This window comes from Phoenix dactylifera, chromosome 4, assembly GCF_051530095.1.
Source record: "Phoenix dactylifera cultivar Ajwa chromosome 4, Ajwa_hap1_PhDact_Kaust_v1.1, whole genome shotgun sequence".
Classification (NCBI taxonomy): Eukaryota; Viridiplantae; Streptophyta; class Magnoliopsida; order Arecales; family Arecaceae; genus Phoenix; species Phoenix dactylifera.
The window spans coordinates 54,112,376-54,134,809 of NC_143193.1; the positions used below are offsets into that span (position 1 = coordinate 54,112,376).

At 38.1% G+C, this 22,434-nt stretch overlaps 2 protein-coding genes across 11 annotated transcripts; both read left to right on the forward strand.

Moving 5' to 3' along the window:
- Positions 1-202: 202 nt before the first annotated feature.
- On the forward strand, positions 203-6,578 carry FACE2 (farnesylated protein-converting enzyme 2). 2 transcript variants are annotated; one of them, XM_008789934.6, is made up of 8 exons: positions 205-575; positions 670-732; positions 891-1,109; positions 1,353-1,464; positions 2,454-2,525; positions 3,525-3,587; positions 4,964-5,044; positions 6,088-6,578. In XM_008789934.6, exons 1-8 carry the CDS (start codon positions 333-335, stop codon positions 6,219-6,221), a joined length of 987 nt encoding a protein of 328 aa, XP_008788156.3. In that variant the 5' UTR covers positions 205-332; the 3' UTR covers positions 6,222-6,578. The 2 variants fall into 2 exon arrangements, with proteins under 2 accessions (XP_008788162.3, XP_008788156.3); XM_008789940.5 differs by lacking the exon at positions 891-1,109 and having other exon boundaries at positions 203-575.
- Positions 6,579-7,352: 774 nt separating this feature from the next.
- On the forward strand, positions 7,353-22,378 carry LOC103706015 (Zn-dependent exopeptidases superfamily protein). 9 transcript variants are annotated; one of them, XR_015977474.2, is made up of 12 exons: positions 7,439-7,655; positions 7,750-7,837; positions 7,996-8,131; positions 9,396-9,668; positions 11,804-11,951; positions 12,124-12,363; positions 12,799-12,931; positions 16,514-16,695; positions 18,307-18,419; positions 19,594-19,665; positions 19,786-19,907; positions 20,014-20,278. XR_015977474.2 is itself a non-coding variant. In XM_008789952.6 (10 exons), exons 1-10 carry the CDS (start codon positions 7,476-7,478, stop codon positions 22,230-22,232), a joined length of 1,602 nt encoding a protein of 533 aa, XP_008788174.2. In that variant the 5' UTR covers positions 7,353-7,475; the 3' UTR covers positions 22,233-22,378. The 9 variants fall into 9 exon arrangements, 4 of the variants coding, with proteins under 4 accessions (XP_008788174.2, XP_088576825.2, XP_089786428.1 ...); XR_603895.6 differs by lacking the exons at positions 19,594-19,665; positions 20,014-20,278 and adding an exon at positions 22,124-22,378; XR_015977473.2 differs by lacking the exons at positions 19,594-19,665; positions 19,786-19,907; positions 20,014-20,278 and adding exons at positions 21,863-22,000; positions 22,124-22,314.
- Positions 22,379-22,434: the final 56 nt, after the last annotated feature.

The window sequence follows — 22,434 nt, forward strand, 5'->3', positions numbered from 1 at the left end:
ACATTTGTCGAAAAATGTTTAGAAAATGGTTTAGACATTAGATAAATAATTAAATTGTTAAAAATGCAGCTGATCATTATTTTCTCAATAAACTACATAGAAACCCACATGCCGTCTCCTTAATGATAAACTTCAAATCAACGGTGGATGCTGCTACGATAGGATCAAGCAATTAGACGAACCCCACCTTCCAAGCAAAAAAACCTATGTCGGAAAGGCGAAGACCGAAGTTAAAAGGGGGGGGAGAGAGAAAGGCGGGGATAGATCAATTGGGCGCTGTTCTATGATTCGCCGGTCCGCTCTTTCCGCCGCCGACTCCGTCCTTCTCGTCTATGGTGGTGGCGCCGGAGAATCCTCTAGGCGGAGAGTCGGCGGCGGCCGGCTCCGTGCCAGGATCGGCGGCGCTGGCGGCATGCGCGGCCATGGCCATCTTCTACGTTGCGATTCTCTACTCCCCGACTCTCATCCTCCGTCTCCCTCCCCCGAGCTCCATCGATAGCTTCATGATCCGGAGGTTCGCCTGCGCCATTGTTTCCTCCGCCGTCTCCGTGCTCGCCTCCGCCATTCTCCTCGGAGTAAACTGCTAATCCATCCTCTTCCACCTCCATCTCCTTCCTTGGACTCAAACCAAGAGCTAAATATATTTCTTCCACCGTCTCTTTTCACCAGCTAGGGAGATTCCGTGACTTGTCATCAGTTTTGGGTGTATTTGGCATTAGAAAAGACCACTTGGTAAGTTCTTGTTTATTTCTCTCTCTCTCTCTCTCTCTAAAGATGGGTTCTTGGTAGGTTCTTGTTTCTTATTTTACTGAATAGAGGCTTTTGAGCGTTGAATCAAATAAAAGTTCGGAGATTTCTAAGGTTACAAGTGTGAAGTTTGGATCCTGCAGTGCCAAGCTGTGGTCTTTCCTCTTTTCTTGACATCTCTACTGTATGCTGGGTCACTGGTAAAGAAGTCCTGGTCACTGATGATTACATGCGGAGGAGTCAGGCCCAATTCTTGCTGTGAAGTCCGTCCGTATGGTTGTGATAGAAGCTATGCTCAAAGATGCCTTAACTGGACAAGCAGTTGTGCTCGTAATGTTATGGTCTGGCGAAACTATGTGGTGGTTAGAACCATTTCCTTTTTAGTTTTTGCTTCACGAGCGGTATTGCTAAGTTAGGATTTTGAAGGTCTTTGGCATTTACTTAGAACTAGCAATTTCTTTCTTGGTTTTCAAGTATAAAGGTTATGTTGGTTTTCTAATCCCTTTCATGCTTATTTCTTGAGTTACTTTTGTTGCAATACTCTAGTTTCTTAATGTTGATAATATTACAAAGCTTTTAATAATTGAAGATTCCTTATTGAACAGGCGCCATTTACAGAAGAGATGGTTTTCAGGGCATGTATGATTCCTCTGCTTCTTTGTGGAGGATTTAAAACTTATACCATCATATTTCTTAGCCCAGTTTTCTTCAGCTTAGGTAATTTACTCATCAAGAGAAACCTCAATAGTGTACTTGTCCTTTAAGTTTAAATTGTTTTATGTTGAGAAAGGTGAATTCTTCATTAAGCACAGTACTCTGTGTAACAAATTATCGCACCTGTAGCAGAATCTTTTCATTGTCAATGATACTTGACCAGAGAAACTCGTGCACACAATTTAGTGAACCAAAATTACGGAATGCAGATCCTATTAGGAACATGGCATAAGAATCATCTGACATTATCTTGCTGCTTAGACCTAAACCTGATCCCATGTCAAATATTAAGTTGACTAACCAATAGGGTCCTTTTTCTCTCCAACACTTTCAGAAATCTTACAGTTTTAAGAAAGTTTGGGGAGTTTTTGTATTTCCGAGTTTCAATTGTTTCTTCTTGGTGTTCAACTGCCAATTTGCAATTGTGATGCAGAGAAACACTCCCAAGTTGACACACAACCACCTCAATATCTCTGCTAATTTTGTTGGGCTCCATAGTTGACTACCAGTTTTATCCATACTATTCAGTCTGATAGTTGTCTTATAAAATTTGTATTCATGTCTTCATAATATTATTATCAGTCAAAAGTAAATAATACATCTCTTATTATCCTTCCAAACAACTTTTGCTGCTCATAGTCATTAATAACTTTCACAGTTGCTTCTCAGATAAAATGACTAAGATAGCAATATTAAAATCCCAATGTCTCTTCTGGGACAGTGTTACTTATTGTGTCCGTGTATTCCATTTGAGCTTGTGATTCCGTCTTCTATATTTTTTGGCCTGATTGTCTCATTATAAGTTTCTTTTGAAGATAAGAAAATATCCTTTTTAAAGTGACTACATTCTTATTGTTCTACAAAGAGTATACTCTTAGAAGTCCTTCATATCTTTGTAACCTCATGTTCCTTTATGCAAGAAAGTGCTTCTTTTGGGTGTGTTATGAGATGGTAATGTGGTAACTTCTTTCTTCCTTTTTTTTTTTTGGCAGCACACTTAAATCATTTCCTGGAGCTTTATTTTCAACAGAAATATAGCTTTTTGAAAGCTTTCCTGATTGTAGGTATTTCTTTTCTCCCTTGGCATGTGGTGTTTCTTTTACTTGTCCGCTTAATCATAATCTACAATTTCACCATACTTTGACTCTTCCTTTGATTTATCTAGTAGAGAAGATGGAATAGCTGTTACTCTATCATGTTTTCCACTAAGCTTGAAGCTCATATGCTGATATATATTATTATTAGTTCTTATATATCTGTAATTTTACAGTGAATGGACAGATTTTTATAAGTATACATCTGTGATATTTGCTGGCAATATGCACTATTTTGATCAGTCATATGAATGTAAGATCATTATCTTAGTTGATAATATATATGCATTGCTCTGTAAAACAAGTTTCTGAAAACCACATCGCCATCCCCACTCTCAAGTGTCCTATCTGTATCATGTATATCAGGTGTGCCTGAAGCAGCTTCTTGTCTCTTGTACTCTCCAAACTGCACACTATCGAACCATTGGAACCCTTACCATTGAAATTTTATGCGTATTATTTGGCACTTTCTGCCAGCACGGTTAATGCTATGCTGGCATCATTGTGTTTATTGGAAAAACTAATTTTTCAAAAAAATTCATTGTATGAAGATCTACCATGTCACTTATATTTTACTCCTGTAGGATCTGTCTTTTAACAGTTTCATCGGAGACTACCAGCAAGGTGCTTAGGCAGGGTATGTTGCATTGGTGTGCCCACACAGTCTGGTGTATATCTTGGCAAAAAACTCAACCACTGTTCAGTTCAATTAATTGACTTACATTGCTTGGAAATATGCTATACCTATGCTGAATAGTGTATACATATGAGTGAAAATATAGCTCAATGTCTTGTTTAAATTCACTAGTGTTTATGTTGAGGTTGAATGAGGCTATTAAATATTATGCATGTGTTTCTCCATATATGCTGCTACTGTTGTGTGGTTTCATTGCTGGAAAACATTTTTATGTCGAACTTGGATCTGTTTTGTTTCAGTGAAAACTTAAATTGCTATATCATGGCTGTCAGGTCTTCAGCTTGGCTATACTGTGATTTTTGGCTGGTATGCATCTTTTCTCTTCATCCGAACAGGTTTGTTAACTGATTCTTTTAATTTAATCCATAATATTTGTCATATAATGGCTTTTCTATTAATTAATAGTGGTTTTAATGGCATTGTCCTACCAAAAAAATTAATTGCATCTAGGAGTTTTTTGTTTATGCCTTTTTGTTATAATATGTTTGGTTAGTGGGTCATGATAACAATCGCCCATAGGGCGTTGTTTTTATTGACTGCTTCTCCACTTTTTTTTTCACTGAAATTTGAATCAAGATTTCCTTAACAGTCTCTAAAAAAATTGAAAAACTTCAATAAGATCGCAATTTGGATTTTTTTCCTACTACCCTTGAGTCCTATCTTCTAATTCCTGCTTCTCATCTCTCTGTTACATGCACCCCCACGGACAGACAGACCCAGCACATTCTCCTCTCCCTCAGACTTCTTTTCTCCCTCTCATGAATCCTGCACATCCCACCCACTAACCCTAAGGCCTTTCTGACTCTCAAAACAACTAGAGAGGGAACAGGTAAGGTTTTAGGTGATGGTTCCCATGAAGAGGGAGGGTGCTGCCAATGTTGTGCACATGTATTTTGTGTTAGGAGGGGTGTAAGGGGCTTTGCTGGGGTTCACGCGGCCTGAGAGATAGGGTGGGGAGGGCTCCGAGGGTTGGGGTGGGGGGTGGGGAGGTGAGGGGAGTGGAATAGAACCTGAGAGCAAGAGCAAATAAGGAATAAAAGGAGTCATGGGGTGGGAACCATTGAGTGCATGTGAGAGAGATACCAAGTTTGAATGTATTAGATAGAGACCAAGGAGACAGTGAAGGCCGAGAGGAGATTTTAGGATGGGTAAGGTAGGAAAAAAAAATTGAGTTGTAATCTCATAAAACTCACAACTGTTCTCAAGCACAACTAGTGGAGTTCAAATAATAGTTGGACATTTAATAAAATGACCACACCATGGGCAGTTGTTATTACGACCCTTGATTAATTGATACTTTTACCAATTATAAGGTGCACCCAATTGTGTTTTTTTGCTGTTGCTGATCATGAAGATGCTACTTGAATATTGGTAATTGTCATGGACTCCAATTTATATTCTGTTGTTCAATGAAAAGGCATATAGAAATTCATGTTCTCAAGGCATGGCTTTCTGTCTTCCCATACCGGGCATAGAAGATTGTCACTGATTGTGGCTCTAGTGAATATCTGCATTCCTGTATGTTAGATGATTTGCCAAAACCTCGACACTCCATAACATGAATACCAGCCTCTCGCGTATCTTTGACTTAATTACATGTCTCTTCTTATGATGGATCAGGGTTTCCAGGTGGTTTGCATGAAAACTTCTAGTGTTTTGTTTTATAAATGAAGATATGTTGACACAAATACATTTGTTCTGCCACGTGCAGGGAACCTGATATCTCCTATCGTAGCTCATATATTTTGTAATATGATGGGGTTGCCTGTTTTGTCTTCTTCAAGGACTAAAGGTTTGTGAACGTAACCTTCATGATGATCAATGCATCTTGACTGTAGAATGTACTTATTATTCTATGAATTCAAATGCTCGTAGACATGTTCCCATTCAGTTGATGACATCATTGGTGCAAATATTTTGTTGGATACATTTGCTAGAGAGAAAAATTGACTATTTTCAATCACTTCCATTAGCTGCTGTATTTAGATGTCATCATAGCTTATCTTTTTCAGTCAAAATATCGTGATGTCTTTTTTTGGAGTAGCTGAGAGGTTAGCTCAGCATTCTCATATAGGCTGAATTGCTCCGCAAAAAGGAAGAAGAAAGAAAGCATAGAGCCTGTATTTAGCAAGTTATTTCTTTGTGCAAAGGTAAGAGATTGTTGTCTTCTCTAAGTGAATGATGTAACGAGGCATTATCAGATTCTAGAATTTGTGCTGACAAAAAATAAGCAATAATTGTTCAACTATTTTGGGAACAGACGATACGGATATTGATGAAGAGATCTTTTAATTATAATTTTCTCAAACCTTTTTAGTTGTTCACAAGCACACCCAGGTGCGGATAGATACACTGATATGGCAAATCTTGAAAAAGTAGGATATGATAATGCCGGGATACATCAACCAATATATATACCTGTGTGTATGCATGCGTGCATGTATATACATATGAATTTTAGTGTATATTCATGTACATAGACATTTGTATGTATATTGAAAAAAAAGCATCCATAAAGCATATTTTGTACAGTTGCATTAACTTTGTACCCAAAGTTTTTTTTTTCAATTTTAAAAAATGGGATACTTAACACCAATGTCGGATACGTATGCAAGAAATATCCAGCTAGTATTGGTATTTAATATGGATGTGATATGGACATGGCATGTTATTTGAAGTATCTCTGCTTGCTAGGTTCACTTCCGAAAAAATATTGTTTGGAATATTTGTCAGTGTTACCACTTGTTTATAATTTCCTTCAATTCAGAAATTTTTTGTTTGTTCGGTACTAAGATTTGCTGCTCTTTGTTGCATTAACCTCTATTGCAACTTCAGGAGTGGCAACTATGGCATTTGCAGCTGGCTTGGCAGGTTTCTGTTGGCTTTTATTTCCTGCCACAAGTCCGGATCTATACAATGATCAGAGAGATGGTTGTAGTTGTTGGCAGGGCTATTGCAGCTGGAACTAACTGGAACTGCGCGGTAGAGTTGAAGAATGACCTGATGAGAAAGATATCACAACTTTTCAGCATAAAGGGTGAAGAAAAGATTTTCTGCTTGTGGCTTCGTTCCTGTCTTGTGTTTGCTCCAGCCTTTTATCAGCCTGTAATCAGATGGAGAGCTGGTTCAATTATGATTAGCAAAGCAGTTCAAAACATTCACACTTTCTGATTGATGTGAGCAAAGCTCAAGGGGCATCAATGAGAGGGTTTTTTTTTTTTCTTAAGGAGTTATCCAGAGCTCGAACTTCTCTTTGTAATTCAGCAAACAATGCTTAGAAGTAATTGATGCAATGTCTCTAATCAATAGCTGAGGCTTCAACAAAACAAGTAGAATTCTTCGGATGGAGAAATCCCCATGAAGTGTATCAAATGATTGATGCTGAGGTTTAGCATTTGTGATGGCCTTTGATTTTTAACCATCCAAAATATTATTTTTTCGTGTTTTATTTTGCCTTGAAGGAACTATTTGGTATGTGGATCTGCAGGTGCTGTTTCTTTATGAAATATGCAAGGGCCGATCTGCTCATGACGCTAAGCTGAATCTTTAATGGAAGTAAAATTGAACAGCCCTGTGGCAACTAATAATTCTAGCATTTTGGGAATCTCTAGTTCTTCAAGTTTCTCCATAAACGCCTGAAACCTCTAGTGTTGAAGAAAAAACATTTCACAATAATTAATAAATATTTTCTTCATTGTAAAACTTTTATCAAAATAATAATATAATAGATATGCTAATGGTCCGCTGTACTAGTCTGAATTGGGCAATAAAAGGCGATATGTATTGGTTCAGTACCAGTATTTGATACAGATGACGTAATCACCTTTGATATGTCAAAAAAAATTTGTACAGTATCGTACTGATACTATACTAGTGTGGCACTAATATAGAATTCGATATCGAGATGGCAAATTTTAAACATACTAATTAATTAATAATTTAATTTAATGTATCTAAAAAAATTTATTTAATTCCATCGTAGGGGTAGGGATGGTGTGATCATAAACAAGCATAATTTTTGAACCGAAAATCTCGAGTATCTCAGAAAATGTGCACCGCGTGCTATCATTTGTTAATCAATGGTCTTGATGAGTTGATGTACACGGGGGGTCAATGAGCCTCTTTATCCGCGTTCGTTCGTGGGGAAAAGGACGGGAAGAAAAGATGATATCGAACTCTCTCAGCTCTTAGTATCGTCGGTCTAGCTAAGCCCAATAGTAGAGATGGCCAACGGATCGATGGCTCTGAGTCGTCTCCAGCTCCTCAAGCCTCCGCATCCCTCTCTATCATTTCTCCCCACCATCTCATCTCCTCCTCCCCGGCTCCTTTCCCCGTCCTGCTCGCTCGCCAAGAGCTTCTCCGCCCGTCGTCTCTTCTGCTCCAAATCAGATGGGCCGCTCGAGGTCAGTGCCGTGGATCGCACCAACTCGCCTGTGCGATTCCCTCGTCTTCTTCGTTTTTTGATCTCTTTTTCTCCCTTTATTACTTATGAAGCAGGATTCGGGCGCGGGGGAGAGCTCTCCTTCTATAGTGGGCGATCTTCTGGATTACCTCAACGAATCTTGGACTCAGTTCCACGCCACTGGTGCTATTGATTCTGAGATTCGATCTTTTTCTATTTCGATTTTAATAGAAGAAAATCTGTCAAGATCAAGGTGAATGAATTGGTCAAAAAACTCTAAAAGAATCTGTGATTTTAACGAGTTTTTTTTTTTGTTGTATGCGTGTTTTTCGCATTTTCAGCTGAAGCGAAAAGGCAACTGATCGCAGCTGGATTCCGTTTGCTAAATGAGAATGATGATTGGGATCTGCAGCCGGGAGGGCGCTACTTCTTCACGCGGAACATGTCCTCTTTGGTTGCCTTTGCAGTCGGAGAAAAGTGAGTCATCTATCATTCCTTCGCGTATGCGATGCATGTGCATATGCGTGGCCTTTTGTATATGTACTAGTTGTTTAGATTGTTGTTAATGTTGGGAAAAAGCTAAGTTCTTACGCTTGACATGAAAGACACGGTTTCACATGCGTGTTCTGATTAATAATTTCAACTCACATGATCTAATCGTTAGTAATAAATTTCCACTGAAGACTCAAAATCTTTCATGCTTAAGCTGAAATTATATGTTGCACATTGCACAAACATCATTCAGTTATCATTAGTACTAGCATAAAACTCGCGCTTTGCTTAGGTATGTTTTTTTTCCTCCTTTCTGCAAGGTTCATTGCTGAGCAGAAACTCCCATTGTTAGTATTGATGTCCACATGATGAATGGAGAATTATGCACAAGCTGATCCTCCTTATAGAAACTACCATCATTAATATCGGCGTCAATGACAGCAGCCTCAAATGATGCACGGGATATGATTTTTCCTCTTTTTTTCAAGTGTTTTTGAAATGCAATATGACAATGTATCCTTTCATCAATATCAACATCGTTAATAGTGGCTTCCACATGATGAATTAAGAAAGCAAAATTCTCCATTCAAAAACTACCGTCATTAGTACAGGCATCGTTAAATGGTTTTGTTTTTTTTTTCCACCTATTTTTTCTCTCACATAATTAATTATACAATTATAATTGATACTTAAGTAAGATACTTTGATCTATTGCTTATACTTGCTTGTCACTAAATGAATAGACAATTTTCACCAAAAAAAATGAACAAATAATATAATACTTACTTATAACAGATATCTGTTAATAAGTAGTTTGTTATAAGCTTATTTTCCTCTTGTATCAACTATAAGAGTCCTACTTGTTATTCAAAATGAGAACTTTATTGATGATATTATCAATACGGGCATCCAGATGGTGAATGGTGAGCTCAGCACAATCGAAGCTTCCATTTTAGATATATATATATATATATATATTCAAATAGAATACATATAAGAGTCCTACTTATTATTCAAAATGAAGAAGTGTATTAATGATATCATTAACATGAGCATCCACTTGGCGAATAGAGAGCTCAACACAAGCTAGGCCTTCATCTTAGTTATATACTTATATGTGATAGATTTGTTTCCATCATGAGTTTTGGAATTATTCTATCTTGGTTAAATTCTTGATTGTCTTTACCTGATTAAGTCAAAAAATGCAAATCCTCTCAATTTCATAGGATCATTGCCTTGCCTTTTGCAGATACAATGTTGGCAGTGGGTTTCATGTAATTGCTGCTCACACAGATAGCCCATGCTTGAAACTGAAGCCCAGGTCTGCATCTTCCAAGTCTGGGTTTCTAATGGTAAATGTGCAGACATATGGATCAGGCTTATGGCACACGTGGTTTGATAGAGATCTAAGTGTAGCTGGAAGAGTTATCCTAAAAGCTAGCGATGGTTCCTATGTGCATAAGCTTGTCAAAGTGAGGAGACCTTTACTGCGTATACCAACATTGGCCATACATCTTGACCGGTTGCTACTTGTTCCTTCTTTTTATTGCTGACCACTACCTGTTGTAATAATTAATGCAAAAGTATGGTATTACTTTATTTTGAATCACTTGTACCTGTTTGAAGCTGGTTGTGGAGAATAAGTCATTTCTAGTTCTTAAAGTGTCGAGGTATTCCCTTAACATAGGTACCAAGTCTTTGTTTGGAAGTAGCTGTTCAATTACACAGAAATACTTTTTTTGACAAACTAGAATATGCCAGAATACGTGGACTGCAGATCCTATTATCTCATATCTTAACTTATCTATCATATAATCCACTTATTGAGATGGAGATTTCATGATAAACTTACTGTAAGTTGTTGGGAATTTAAATCTGTCAATGCAGTAATGGATGCCATTCATCCAAGTGAAAAGGAAATCAGTTAATTCAGGGAAACAAATTTCACCATTCATTCTGACTAATGCATGAAATAGTTCATCTTTCATATGACTCTTATTTGACGTAGATTTAAAGTTCATATTTTTCATACACCATGTCAGGCTCGTTATGGTTGATTAATCATGGTTTTTTGGTTGGAATATGATTGACTATAACTTAGTATTAGATTTGCCCAAAATAAAGGAAGGCAACATGGAATTCTCTAAAGCTATTTGTGAGTCTGTCCTGTTGGATTTTAATGGCATTTTTTGATGGAGATCAATGTTAAAGCTGAAATAATTAAGTGTCCTGCTAAAACATGTCATAGACACATGCAGGTGGATACGTGCACCCACATAGACATGCCTAATTACTTCATATAGAAATTTTGGTACATCTAGCATTACGTGGCTCATATTTTCAGTTCAACTCTAATCAATTCTCTGAAGGTTTGGTAAATGATTTGCTTTCCAAGGAACGGGATGGACATGCTAAGCATTTGAACTGTTCAAGTGGATATCTTGAAGAAGTGGTGCTCATGGTTGAGCAGAGTGTCAATTTGTTGGGCGTTCTAAGGCAGATTGAAGAATAGATTCAATGATTATGGAGATAAAATTTAGACATTTATCAATGTTCAAAAGTTTCTGGGAATTTTTTTTGAAGAAAAATTTAGGTAAATAGGGTGCAACTTGGATTGTGCTGAACCGGAACCTGCCTACCCAAACCATTTATTGGTGGGTTGGGCTTGAGGTTTTACAAATTTGGGTGGGGCTTGAGCTCAAAATATCCCAACCTGATCCCAAGAGGGCTGGGTTAGGGCTGACATTCAACATATTGTGGCCTGACTTAACCTGACCTAATAAATAAAGCATATTTATGTTTCATATAGAATACTTGTATGTTTATATAACTGTCTTATTAGTCTTGTTACATTATATGTATGTACCATCAAAATTAATAGATGGTTGAGATCATAACCAAACAAATATTAATCCAGATCTCAAAATTTTCTCTATCTTAAAATTCCTATTCAACCGGATTAACTTGGCACATACCAACCCAACCCAACTAACTTGGCCCAACCTAAATTTAGCTTAAGACTGCGCTGGGTTGTGTCCGATTAGAGAAATGCCAACCTGAAATCTAGTTGAGCTGGGTTGTGTTATGGTTGGGACATATAGAGATTGGGTTGGGTTAGGGTTTTCTTCAACCCAACTTAACCTGTTTGAGTTGCAGCACTATATGTAAACATTGAAAGCTTCAATCATTTGGCAATTTTTCTGACTAGATTTTCTTGGGTGGTCAACTATAATCCATAAAACACTTAAATTTCATCAATTATTTTCCTTTTGAGATTATTCTCTTTATGAGAAATTTGTTCAATTCTTGATTGGCACCATTGTTCATGTCTTATTGTGATATGGAACTCTGCTGCTGAAGTTACAAGACAAAAATGATATCGTATATCACATTTCTATCTCAGTCCCTGTTACAAACCTGCAGCCTCCATTTGCCTTCTGTGCTCTTCGTTATGTTTCCATGCATTTCCATTTGATTCTCTTTAAGTTGCCCATCTCATTTATTTATTCCTCCAATTCACCTGTGCCCATGCATGGAAAACGGATTATGGGCACAAAAGACGCACTTATTTAAGTCCTTTACATTCAGCATGCTGTTTTGTTTTGGCTGCCGGGTGAGGGGGTGTAGAAATATTAACTAATTCTTCTTTTCGTATAGCACAGTGAACACAGAAGGTTTCAAACCAAACTTTGAGAGTCATCTTGTTCCACTTCTGGCAACAAAACTTGAGGCACAAGTGAAATCTGAAGAAAAAAAGTCTTCATCAATCTCTTCAAAAGGTGTTCATCATTCACTGCTGTTGCAGGTATTTTGTGAATATTATTATGATTTTTTGTTAAGTTCCTGAAAATGTCACATTTGTGGTTTCAAATAGAATTATTGATTGGATTATGAGGCTATTAGCAACTTCACCTTTCAGAGTTGAAAGTAGGAAGGTGGTGGTCACAGTTTGTTGATTTATGAACTCTGCATTTCAGGTGTTATCTGAGGAACTTGGATGCAATGTTGATGAAATAATGGGTATAGAGTTAAATGTTTGCGATACACAGCCTAGCTGTCTTGGAGGTGGAAATAATGAATTTATCTTCTCTGGTAGACTTGACAATCTTGCTTCGAGTTATTGTGCACTCAGATCTCTTCTGGACTCATGTAAGTCTCCCGGAGCTTTAGCCAATGAGCAGGCTATCAGAATGGTTGCTTTATTTGATAATGAAGAGGTAATCATTTCCAATGCAGCTTCGAATCATGGTCATGTCTTCTGTTCCATTTTTCTGTTGCAGTGGCATCTCTTCTTGCAGCATTACTTTCTTCTCGTTTTTTGCTCGGACCGAATCACTGTCCCTATATGCAGTCACTTATCTTTATATTCCGGTCTCATTTTTTGGCAAGCTGTTTTTGGAAGGAAAATTGTGTGTAGGAACCAGTGCTTCTTACTTACTCATATTGCTCAAACTTCTTATCTAAAGTAATCTTCAGTATTACATAGGGCGTGAGATTGTTGATAGTTGTGTTATATGTCGTGTCTAGTGGTAAAGAAACAGAAAACTGTATGTTAAATCTGGTTATGTTTCAGTCTGTAGGTACTGAGTTCTTACCACACTTGGACATTCACAAACTTAAGCAGTATCACATGGGTTTTCTCGACTATGCAGGTGGGATCAAACTCAATACAAGGAGCAGGCGCACCAACCATGTTCCAGGCCATGAGACGCATTGTTGGTTGCTTAGCTCAGGAGTACATAGGAGAGGGTGCTTTTGAACGTGCAATACGCTCGTCTTTTCTTGGTATGCTGTTCAAGTTGGCTTTTTCTCCCTTTTTCTTGACTTGAACTGGCGACGGATCAAGTATTATCAGATCATTTGTAAAAACTAGTCTAATGGAAATGTGAATCCTTTATCTCTTGCATATAAATCATTCTGTGGTTAAGTTTTGTAGACCGGTAGTGATCATGTTATTACCTTGTTGTCCATGTATCTATTTAACTATAAGTGATGATAGTTGGTTAATTATCTTATACATTGATTTGCTATTGACTTATGATGGGTAGGCCAGTTTCTTTGACCTCAGCGTGGCAGAAATCAATGAATGCTAATTAATTGAGAAAGTGATACAAACATGTGAATTGATTCCTTAGTTGATTACTTTTAAACTTTCTGACCATAAGATGATCACAGGAAATGTCTAGCTACTTATGGTCTTAACTGATAACGTAAGCAATGATACCTCAAACCATATACAGTCCTATCATTAGATAATTTAATAGATTCTTAAATTATGCAAGTTACGCACACAGTTACCAATCTTCTTAAGATGAAGCTTGCAATCAGCATGAGCTATGCTTTTGATAGAATCAGTATGTGACCTATTGACAATATAAAACTTGGTACTTTTTCAGATATACATTAAAATTTGAAGTGTATATGCACATTTCTGGTTGCCCCATTGGTCGGTAGTTATTTCTTCAGCATGCGTTGATAAGAAGTTGGCATTAATAGGATAAAATTTCTTCCAATTTGGGAAACTCTCGGCTGTACAAGCCCAATATTCTTGGGACACTCGAAATCACCTTTTACAAGGAATATTGACTTAAATGAAGAGCCTGGTCCACTCTTGATGGAGGGTCGCCGCTTATTTAGTAGTTCAACTCCAGTGCAGGTTCCTACTGTTGGGAATTGTGTCCCAAAGCCAATTTTTTTATTGTAAGAAATTGGATTATGTATATGTTTTATTAAAATGAATAAAAATTTATTCTGGCAATTTTCTATTCATCACAAGTGTTACATCTTTAAATTGAACTCCTGTGTATTGTGATGAAGTCCTTAGGACTAATTTAGTGGATAAAAGAGGTTTTATCATTTAGTCCTTAAACCAGTTTGCGACCAAATAATGAGCTGTCAATTGGACGATAGCTATGTCAAATATAGGTCGTTGTGTGTCATTTAGTTGGTTGTCCTCTTAAACCAAGGAGTGTGGAGGCACTGTATGGCATATAGGAGTACATCATCACTGGACAGTGACTCACCTGCGTAGCACTCCACTGTCAGGAGTTAGCTCGCAAAGCGTATGGCATAAGTACCCCTTAGACCCGAGACTGTCACGATGACTTGCAAGCAACTCACTGTACTTAGGCTCTGGATGACCTGAATTTCTAATTCAGAGATCAGAAGGATGCTAGGTGCAGTCAAGTACTCGCGAAGTCTGTGTATGAGTCAAGATGGGATTGATCGCTCCAGATTTTAGGAGTTGATGTCTCACTGTATTTCAATTCAGTAAAACCTTGGCCAGGGTAAACCAAGTAATAGGTCACTTGATTTGATTAATTGAAATACACTATGGATGACCGGACCCAGAGTTCGATAGTCCACTCTGAGGTCATCTTGAGCATCGATGGTCATAGGGATGAATTATGCAAGAAACATACGTTTAGGTTCTTGAATGTTGCTTTGCATATTCGACCTATCCGGACGTCGGATATCATTGCTAGATGGTCACCTCGATTAGTGCATGGAGTAGTCCATGTATTACCGGCTTAGTGTTCGAACCTATCGGAGTCACGCACATTAGTCAAGCTAAGTAGGAAGGTCTTGACCCAATTTAATTAAGAATTAAATTGTGGGTCATTTGGAATTTGGTTCTGTCTATGTTCAGCTAGCACTGAACATGAGGTACATGCTAAATTTCATGGATGAACAACTAATTAAGTCTGTATTTCAGGTCAATCAAGTTTCAATTAATGTAATTGAACTTGATCAAGACTCAATTATTGAGATTGGATTTGATTAGGTCTAAATTAGTGTAATTGGGCTCGATCACGATTTAATTGGAATTTAATTTTGTATTTGTTCTAATCTAAGTCGGACTTGGATCGAGCCGAAACTAGACCCAATTGAATCTCCCATGAGTCGGACTCATGTGGAATTTTTTCGGATCAAAAATTCATTCAAATGGGCTGCCAATTTGGTTTAGAACCAAATAGGCTAACTTATGATCAAATGGGCTAACCAATTTGAATCAGAAGTTGACTTCTCCTATTTGAATTGGCTACTGACCGTGAATATCACTCATGGACCCGTGGACCACTCCCCCTCATGGACCCTTAACACTTTTTTGTGAGCCGCGACTCTCACCTGGGACGCATGAAACAGAGAAGCTCTGTTCCATGCGTTCGCGACCCTTTGGACCGGCAATTGTGCAGCCAACCGGCCTCCGGCCAGACGGCCGACTGGACCGGAATGTGCGGTTTTGAACCGCCAACATTCCAGTTCAGTTTGATTTTTGAAATCCGACAGTAATTGGCATTAATCGCTGTTTTATTCCACGGTTGTTTTTGAAACAATCGCTATCAAATTCATTCATATTTGATAATGAATGAATTCAATAACGCTAGACCATTTACGCCTCTTAACTCCTCTCAGCGTTGGCCTATTTGTAGGCCACCATTTCCTCTTGGAAGAAGAAGAGAGAGAATTTTTCTTGGGAAGAAACCGTCAGACAGAGAGAGGTTGATTCTGTGAAGAAGAAGAGAGAGGAAGGAGTCCTTTCTCTCTGGTGGTTTGGAGTTCGACCCAGGTCAGGTGTCCTCTCCTTCCTTCCATTCTCTCTGTGATCAGGATCAAGAAATGGGCGTCTGTGGCTCAGGCGTGCTGGGAAGAAACGGGAGAAAAGAAACCAAAGAAAGAAAGAAAGAGAAGAAAGAAAGAAACAGCAAAGGGAAGGTCCTTTTCTGGATTTCCTTTCTTCCAAGGGTCCTTTTGCAAAAGATTGTTTTGCACGAGTAAAGACATCATCCAACCTTCTTGCGAAGCTTGACGTGCGTGCGAAGTAGAGGGCTTGCAGATCCAGGCCTCGCAGAGCTACCTTCAGGGATCCAAATCCAGATTACCTCGACCAACTTCCGCTGCGGGCTTGAGGTAATTTTACATAAAAGTTAAATTTAATATTTATAATTGTTATAAATAAAATAAATAAAAATTTTAAAACTGATTTTCATGCCTGGCGTTCGATTTTATCGGACAACTCGGAAGATTTTTCCTTCACCTACTCCTTCACGGAAGTTGAGTGATTGCCACCTAACGATTGCCCATCGAGATGCCTTGTGTGTGCTTGCGGAACTTCTTTAATTGCTTGAGATTCTTCTCTCACGTAAACTTCGACCATTTTGGATTTATGCGGTTAACAATATATACAGGCATCCAAATAGGCCCTCAAAGAATCGGAAAAACAACCCCAGTGGTGTTGAGGCTTGCAGTTGTGATTAATAGAAATTATTAGTATTATATGGTGATTTAGTTTAGCATTCCTTCCTATATGCAAGTTCATAACCTTGAAATAACCAGATCTTTTGTTTTTCTGTTTCCCCTCCCTAGTGTCCGCCGACATGGCACATGGTCTGCACCCAAACTTTTCAGATAAATATGAAGAACACCACAGGCCAGAGCTACAAAAGGGGCTTGTTGTCAAACATAATGCTAACCAGCGCTATGCCACGAGTGCAGTAACTGCCTTTCTTTTCAAGGAAGTGGCAAATATTCATAACCTTCCAGTTCAGGTATTGCCTATGGGATTAAATATTGCATTGTATGGTAATTGCTACTGCCACTTCAAAAACTTTTTTTCTTTTCATTGTTATTGATTGCTTTGGATTAAAACATGAAAATGAATTGTTAAATCATTTTTTAATCCAAGATTTAATTTCTATTAATTGCTGGCATTGTCATCACTGCCGCAATTACCTGATTTTTGTGTACCAACAACTTAATTGTCTGGAAATAAATCCTTTAGAGATTACTGAATGCAGCATGTCAACTCCGTTTTTCTTGCAACTTTTTTGTTATAAAACCATAATTTGGGAGTTTCCGTATGTCAATATCGTAATGCTTAAGAAGCATGCGGACAAAAACATGCAATGACGTGAAAATAAGAAGTCATAACATACTTGTCAACTCTCAAATTGATTCTATGTTTGAAATTATGGCATTTTATATGTAACAATTTGTTCTATGTTTTTCATGGTTTCTTTTGGAATAAAGATTTGCATGTTGTAGTTCTGCTGGGTATCATCCATTCTTCAAAAAATTTTGTATAAGAACTTCATGCATGATCTCCTTTATTGCTTGTAGTCTGTTATTATGGCATCTGGTGATCAACAGAATGCCCCCTCCCTTCCTCCCTCCCTCCCTCCCTCTCTCTGTGCGCGCAAGTGCGTACGCATGCATGTGTGCACGCACATGCGTGTGCATGTGAGAGAGAGGCTCATGGTCTTCTCTTTCACTATGAAAATTTTTCTCTTGCAGTCTTTACTAACAACTCAGGCGCCATATAATAGTACACAAAAAAGTATTTGAGAGAATGTTTTGTTGCCATCACATAGAGATTACTAGTGATTCTTCCATGATCGTCTCTTGCCTGTCTTTAATGTTAGACAAGATTGATGGCTCAATTCTGTACCTCACTTTATTTAGTCTTTGATTTCCTTTCAAGAGCTTGGGAATGTGGAAAATGTTTTCTTATACCAGTCACAACATATGTTGGAGAGGGCACATTCTTTATCAAGATTAACAATAAAATTGACCTTAAAAGTTGTCTGGATTGATGTCATTTACCGTATTTCCTTCTAAGTTTGTTTGCTTCAAGAGCTCTGTTCCACCGCTCTGACAATTCCACTAGAATACCGTGGTTGTTGTCTCTTCTGCTAGTTTGTGAAGAGTAGACCTATAAAATCTTTAATTGGCTCATGATGTAGGTCATTATCGGCACTTGAAATTCTTCTATGTGCCACACCTTGTTTTAATTGAAGGGATTTTCTTAGTATTTGTTAAGAAATTAAAAGTGGCTTGCTTGCTGCTTTCAATTGTTCATCTAAGTACATCCTGCTAAGTCTAGAATCCTGCTGCCTTTTTTGAATATATAGCTTCTTTACCATGACATTTAGAAAGAGAGGTCATGACGTGGTCCAGTGAAAAACTGAGAATGTTTTTTTCTTACCGGCATCGTTTGTTGCATAGTTTGTGCTACAAACTGTATATTATTTTTAATTCTTTTGTGTCCTGTGGTTACCACATTTGTATAAATTGAAAATTTTGTCCTCTCTATCTTTGTTCTAGATAAAGGTTACAATCAGCAATATTAAGAAGAATTTTGACTTGTTAAATCCATGCAGGAATTTGTTGTAAGAAATGATATGGGATGTGGATCTACTATAGGCCCCATACTTGCTTCTGGGGTTGGTATCCGAACTGTAGATTGTGGCATTCCTCAGCTCTCCATGCACAGGTGTGTCTATCTCATCCTCGGGCTTTACTACATGTACATAAATTCCAAGCAAATTTGTTGCTTCAATGTGAGAATGTATCATCTCTATAAATTAAATTAATGGTAGGAAACTGCGATTTCAGGAATCCATTAGATCCAAAACCACATGAGAAGCCAAAATTTGTGTTTAAAATTCATGCAGTATAAGTCTCTTGGATAATGACAAATCAGTTTTTGTTAGCATAGAAGTGACAGCAAGCAAGTTTGATTGGCTGAAAGTATAACCGACAGCCTGATCCTCTGGCCAAAAAATGAAATAAGCTGGACTTTTGTTTAGCAAAGTCAATAGAACCATGATTTGGTATAAACAGGCTGTCTGGCAGATGCATGGACATCTGCATGCATAAAAGGCAGTCTCCAAATTAGGGTCCATCTTTTGATTTATTTGGCTTCATAATCTTGGTCTCCACCATTTATATTTTAGTTCATGTCCTTATCAGGGCCATGTGTTCCTAAACACTCTTAAAGGAGCAGAACCATATGCGGATCCCAATTGTCTTCACCTTTTGCTTACAGAAGTGAATAATCTCATATCCCTTTATCCGTGCTATTCCTAGCTTCCTCATGTGTTCTAGTTGTTATTGTTCTTACTCGACGCATCCATCCTAATATATTAACATGGTTGCTGAGCTCATCTTATGCACAGGAAGTCACTTCATCAAATTACTGCCCATATCAAACACACTGTTTAGTTGACCTATTCTGCTAGCAATAAACAGTTTTTTTTGTTATTGCTGACTGATATACCACGGTACTCAACTTGTATCACTTTGATCACCACATTAAATACCTCGGCCCCATATTAAGGAGCCAGTGTTGTAATCCATCCTTCCATACACTCTGATGCCTCATCTCCATAAAATTTCCTTATTATTCTGCATCCGATTATTACATTCTTGTTGCTGAATATAAACCCATTGAAAAGAAAATGTAAGTGTTTCTCTAGGTTTAAATGGACCAGTCTCCAGAGACATGGCGAGAATGTAGCCTGAAATATCTATATATTTCGGTTAGCATATCTACGGGAATGGATGTAACTCCAGGTTGATCCAACTAGTTATCAATCTGAATGGTGTTGATATGGTATCACTGCTATCACATGAACATCAGTAGCCCTGTATTTTTCCAAACACAGGATTTGGTGTCTTGGCCTGATGGTGTAATAGGTCCCCTTTGTCCTGGCGTCTTATTGGGTGTAGCTGCTCTGGTGAGTTGTGAGGTTACCGTCCAGTTACCATCCAGATTGTTTACAGGTTTTAGCTGAACAGCTATTGGTTTTTTGATGTTCATTCTTATCTGAATTGTCCTTTTCGTTTGTACCATTTAGCTTTTCCTGCCATGGAGATACATACGAATCAAGTGGGTAGCATCATTTTGTGGCATTCGTCTGAATGGCTCATTGAAAATGGACAGATACCAAACTGCTCTGCAGTGCCCTAAATTTTTCTGGTATGACCGGAGCCCTTAACTTCATTAATTTGTCTTGGCACCCACCTTTTATTTTATCTATGATCATTGAGTATCTCTAAAATTGAGGGTGGACTTTCACGTGCAGTGGCCCAAGTCAATTTATGGTGGGCTATGGTAATTAATGAACGGCTTATGTCACGGGCGAACATCTAGAAAGAGCCTGTATTTAAAAAAAAAAAAAACTTAAAAAGAAAATTGTTCATGTTATCTGATTCAATGTGTGTGGTCTTTCCTGCTTTTCTGACCATATATAAAGCTCATATTTACAATAAAATCCTTGCAATACAGATAGTGTACACTAAATCTCTTGTTTATTGAATTCATAAATACAGGATTTACAATTTATTTGGCAATCTACTTTTTAACTATAGAATTAGATTTTCTTTTTGATTTAATCAATATAATGTCAGGACATTCTAACACTATGTAACTACTATTAGTATTGCACTTGAAGAAGTACGATGCGAACAATTTGCTGCTTACTGCAGTTAGTGTCATTTACAGTGCTACAGCTCTTACAAAGTTTGGTAGGCCAATATAATGCTAATCATGCTTTTAGCACGCTTAATAAGAATATGCACCATCTGAGGGGAGATGAACTGACCTCGAAATAGGTATTAGGAGGACTTGTCCTCAATCATAGGACATGTAGGCGCTCAAGTTTATTGGTACCGCGAGTGTATAACCACCACGAGAGCAAAATTCTAGTTGTTGGTCTCTTTTCGGTGATTCAAAGGCAGAGAGTCTTGTCTTCAATGGTAAGGCGTTCATGAGGATACCTAGTGAAATTATTAAGAAAAGTGAAAAGCTCTATCATATGATTAAATTAGTGTCGTTTGGAATAATACATTTAGATGTTTGCTTTGAGTCGCGACTGTACTTTAATTGTTATCTCCAAATAATATATTTTCTTTTAAAAAAACGCAGACCATTTTGTTTTTGCTTATTTTATGATGTAATCATTGAAAAGGGCTCAACTTGGCCGTTGATGGGACGCCAAACTCAAGAGCACATGACATATACTAGCTCGGAGTCAACCGGGGCGTACGGATTGATCATGGGTCATGTCTCTCTGTCTCTCTGATGTAGTTTCATGGTCGACCCTTATCTCTCTTTCTTTCTCTGGACTCTCCTTTTCTTCTTGCAGGAGACGCTGGCCTTTGCTATGTTTAAGAAACACAATGACCTCACGTCGAATCCATCGCATCTGTCTCTGACTCGAAATCACCCATCAGCCTTTTAAATCTCAGAGTGGAGATTACTACATCTCTTTAGGGATCCGGTTTGAAAAGTCCGTAATTATAACGAGGACGGCTTTGGAAAGCCAAAGGGCATCTACCAATTATTCCCACTGCCGGGCAGCCTTAATTAATTCTTCCTACCATTACACTGCAAGGTTTCCTTTGTTTTGATCCCACCGTACACTAGGGATTATGAACTGTTCACAGGAAGATCGTGCATCAGATGGTCTGTGATAGCCTGTTTCAGTCTCCCTGAAGCTTGCCCATCCAGATTTTAGTTGCATCATTGGTGAGGTGGCTAGACAAACTAAGCCATTTCTATCCCAACTGCCAAACACCTGCATTCCATTTGATTGAAGCCGTCCCCTTACTATGTTAATGTATGATATCTGAGGGGGAAAACTTCAGATTATTGCATGTTGTAATGTTTAGGTAGGAGCCCTGAGGGTTGTGATAGAGCTTCTTCGACTGTTATTACTTCGGTTGTTCGTGCTTAATTTGCCTGTGGTCCAAGCACGTAGATTAGCCATTTAGCCTTAATTTTATATTTAGACAGTCAGTTTATCACCTTAATTACCCTTCTTGTTTTTCTTACCGGAAACATTGACCTTGCAACACCAGAAATCTCCTCATAGCTTTTGAAATTTAGCATGATAAGGAGCCAGTTTGACAAACATATTTATGTTAATTCAGAAGTGTGGAAATGATTCGACGCCTACCAAACTGAGGTAAACAGAAGCAGAACTTGGAGCAGGATTCTGGTGGCTACTTGTTCTGTAACGTAGAGACATCTGAAGTTAGACTTAGGGAAAAAGTAGCTAAATTTTCAAGGTATAAACATGAACTTTATTGATATAAGAACGTCTTGTACATGTAGCGTAATTTTTTTACCTGTTCCCATTAAAATAGTGAGCATTCTATGCATGCTAACCCCTCTCCATGTCCTCGATGCAGCGTGCGGGAGGTATGTGGCAAAGAAGATGTGGATATCGCTTACAAACATTTCCTGGCCTTCTTCCAATCTTTCTCTGACATCGATGGGAAGCTAAGCGTGGATTTTTAGGTGATATCACAGCTTTGCTTCGCGGTGTTGTTTCAAAACTATTCTTAGCTGCGGTAAAATCGAGCTGTTTAAGCATTTAGCATGTGGATTTTCGTTCCTGTTGGCACCGTTTCATATGGAAAGAAAGAAGAAATTCTAGGAGCAAAGCTAGATTTGATTACAGAACTATATATAACTGCCCTGTGGGCAAAAGAGACCCAGC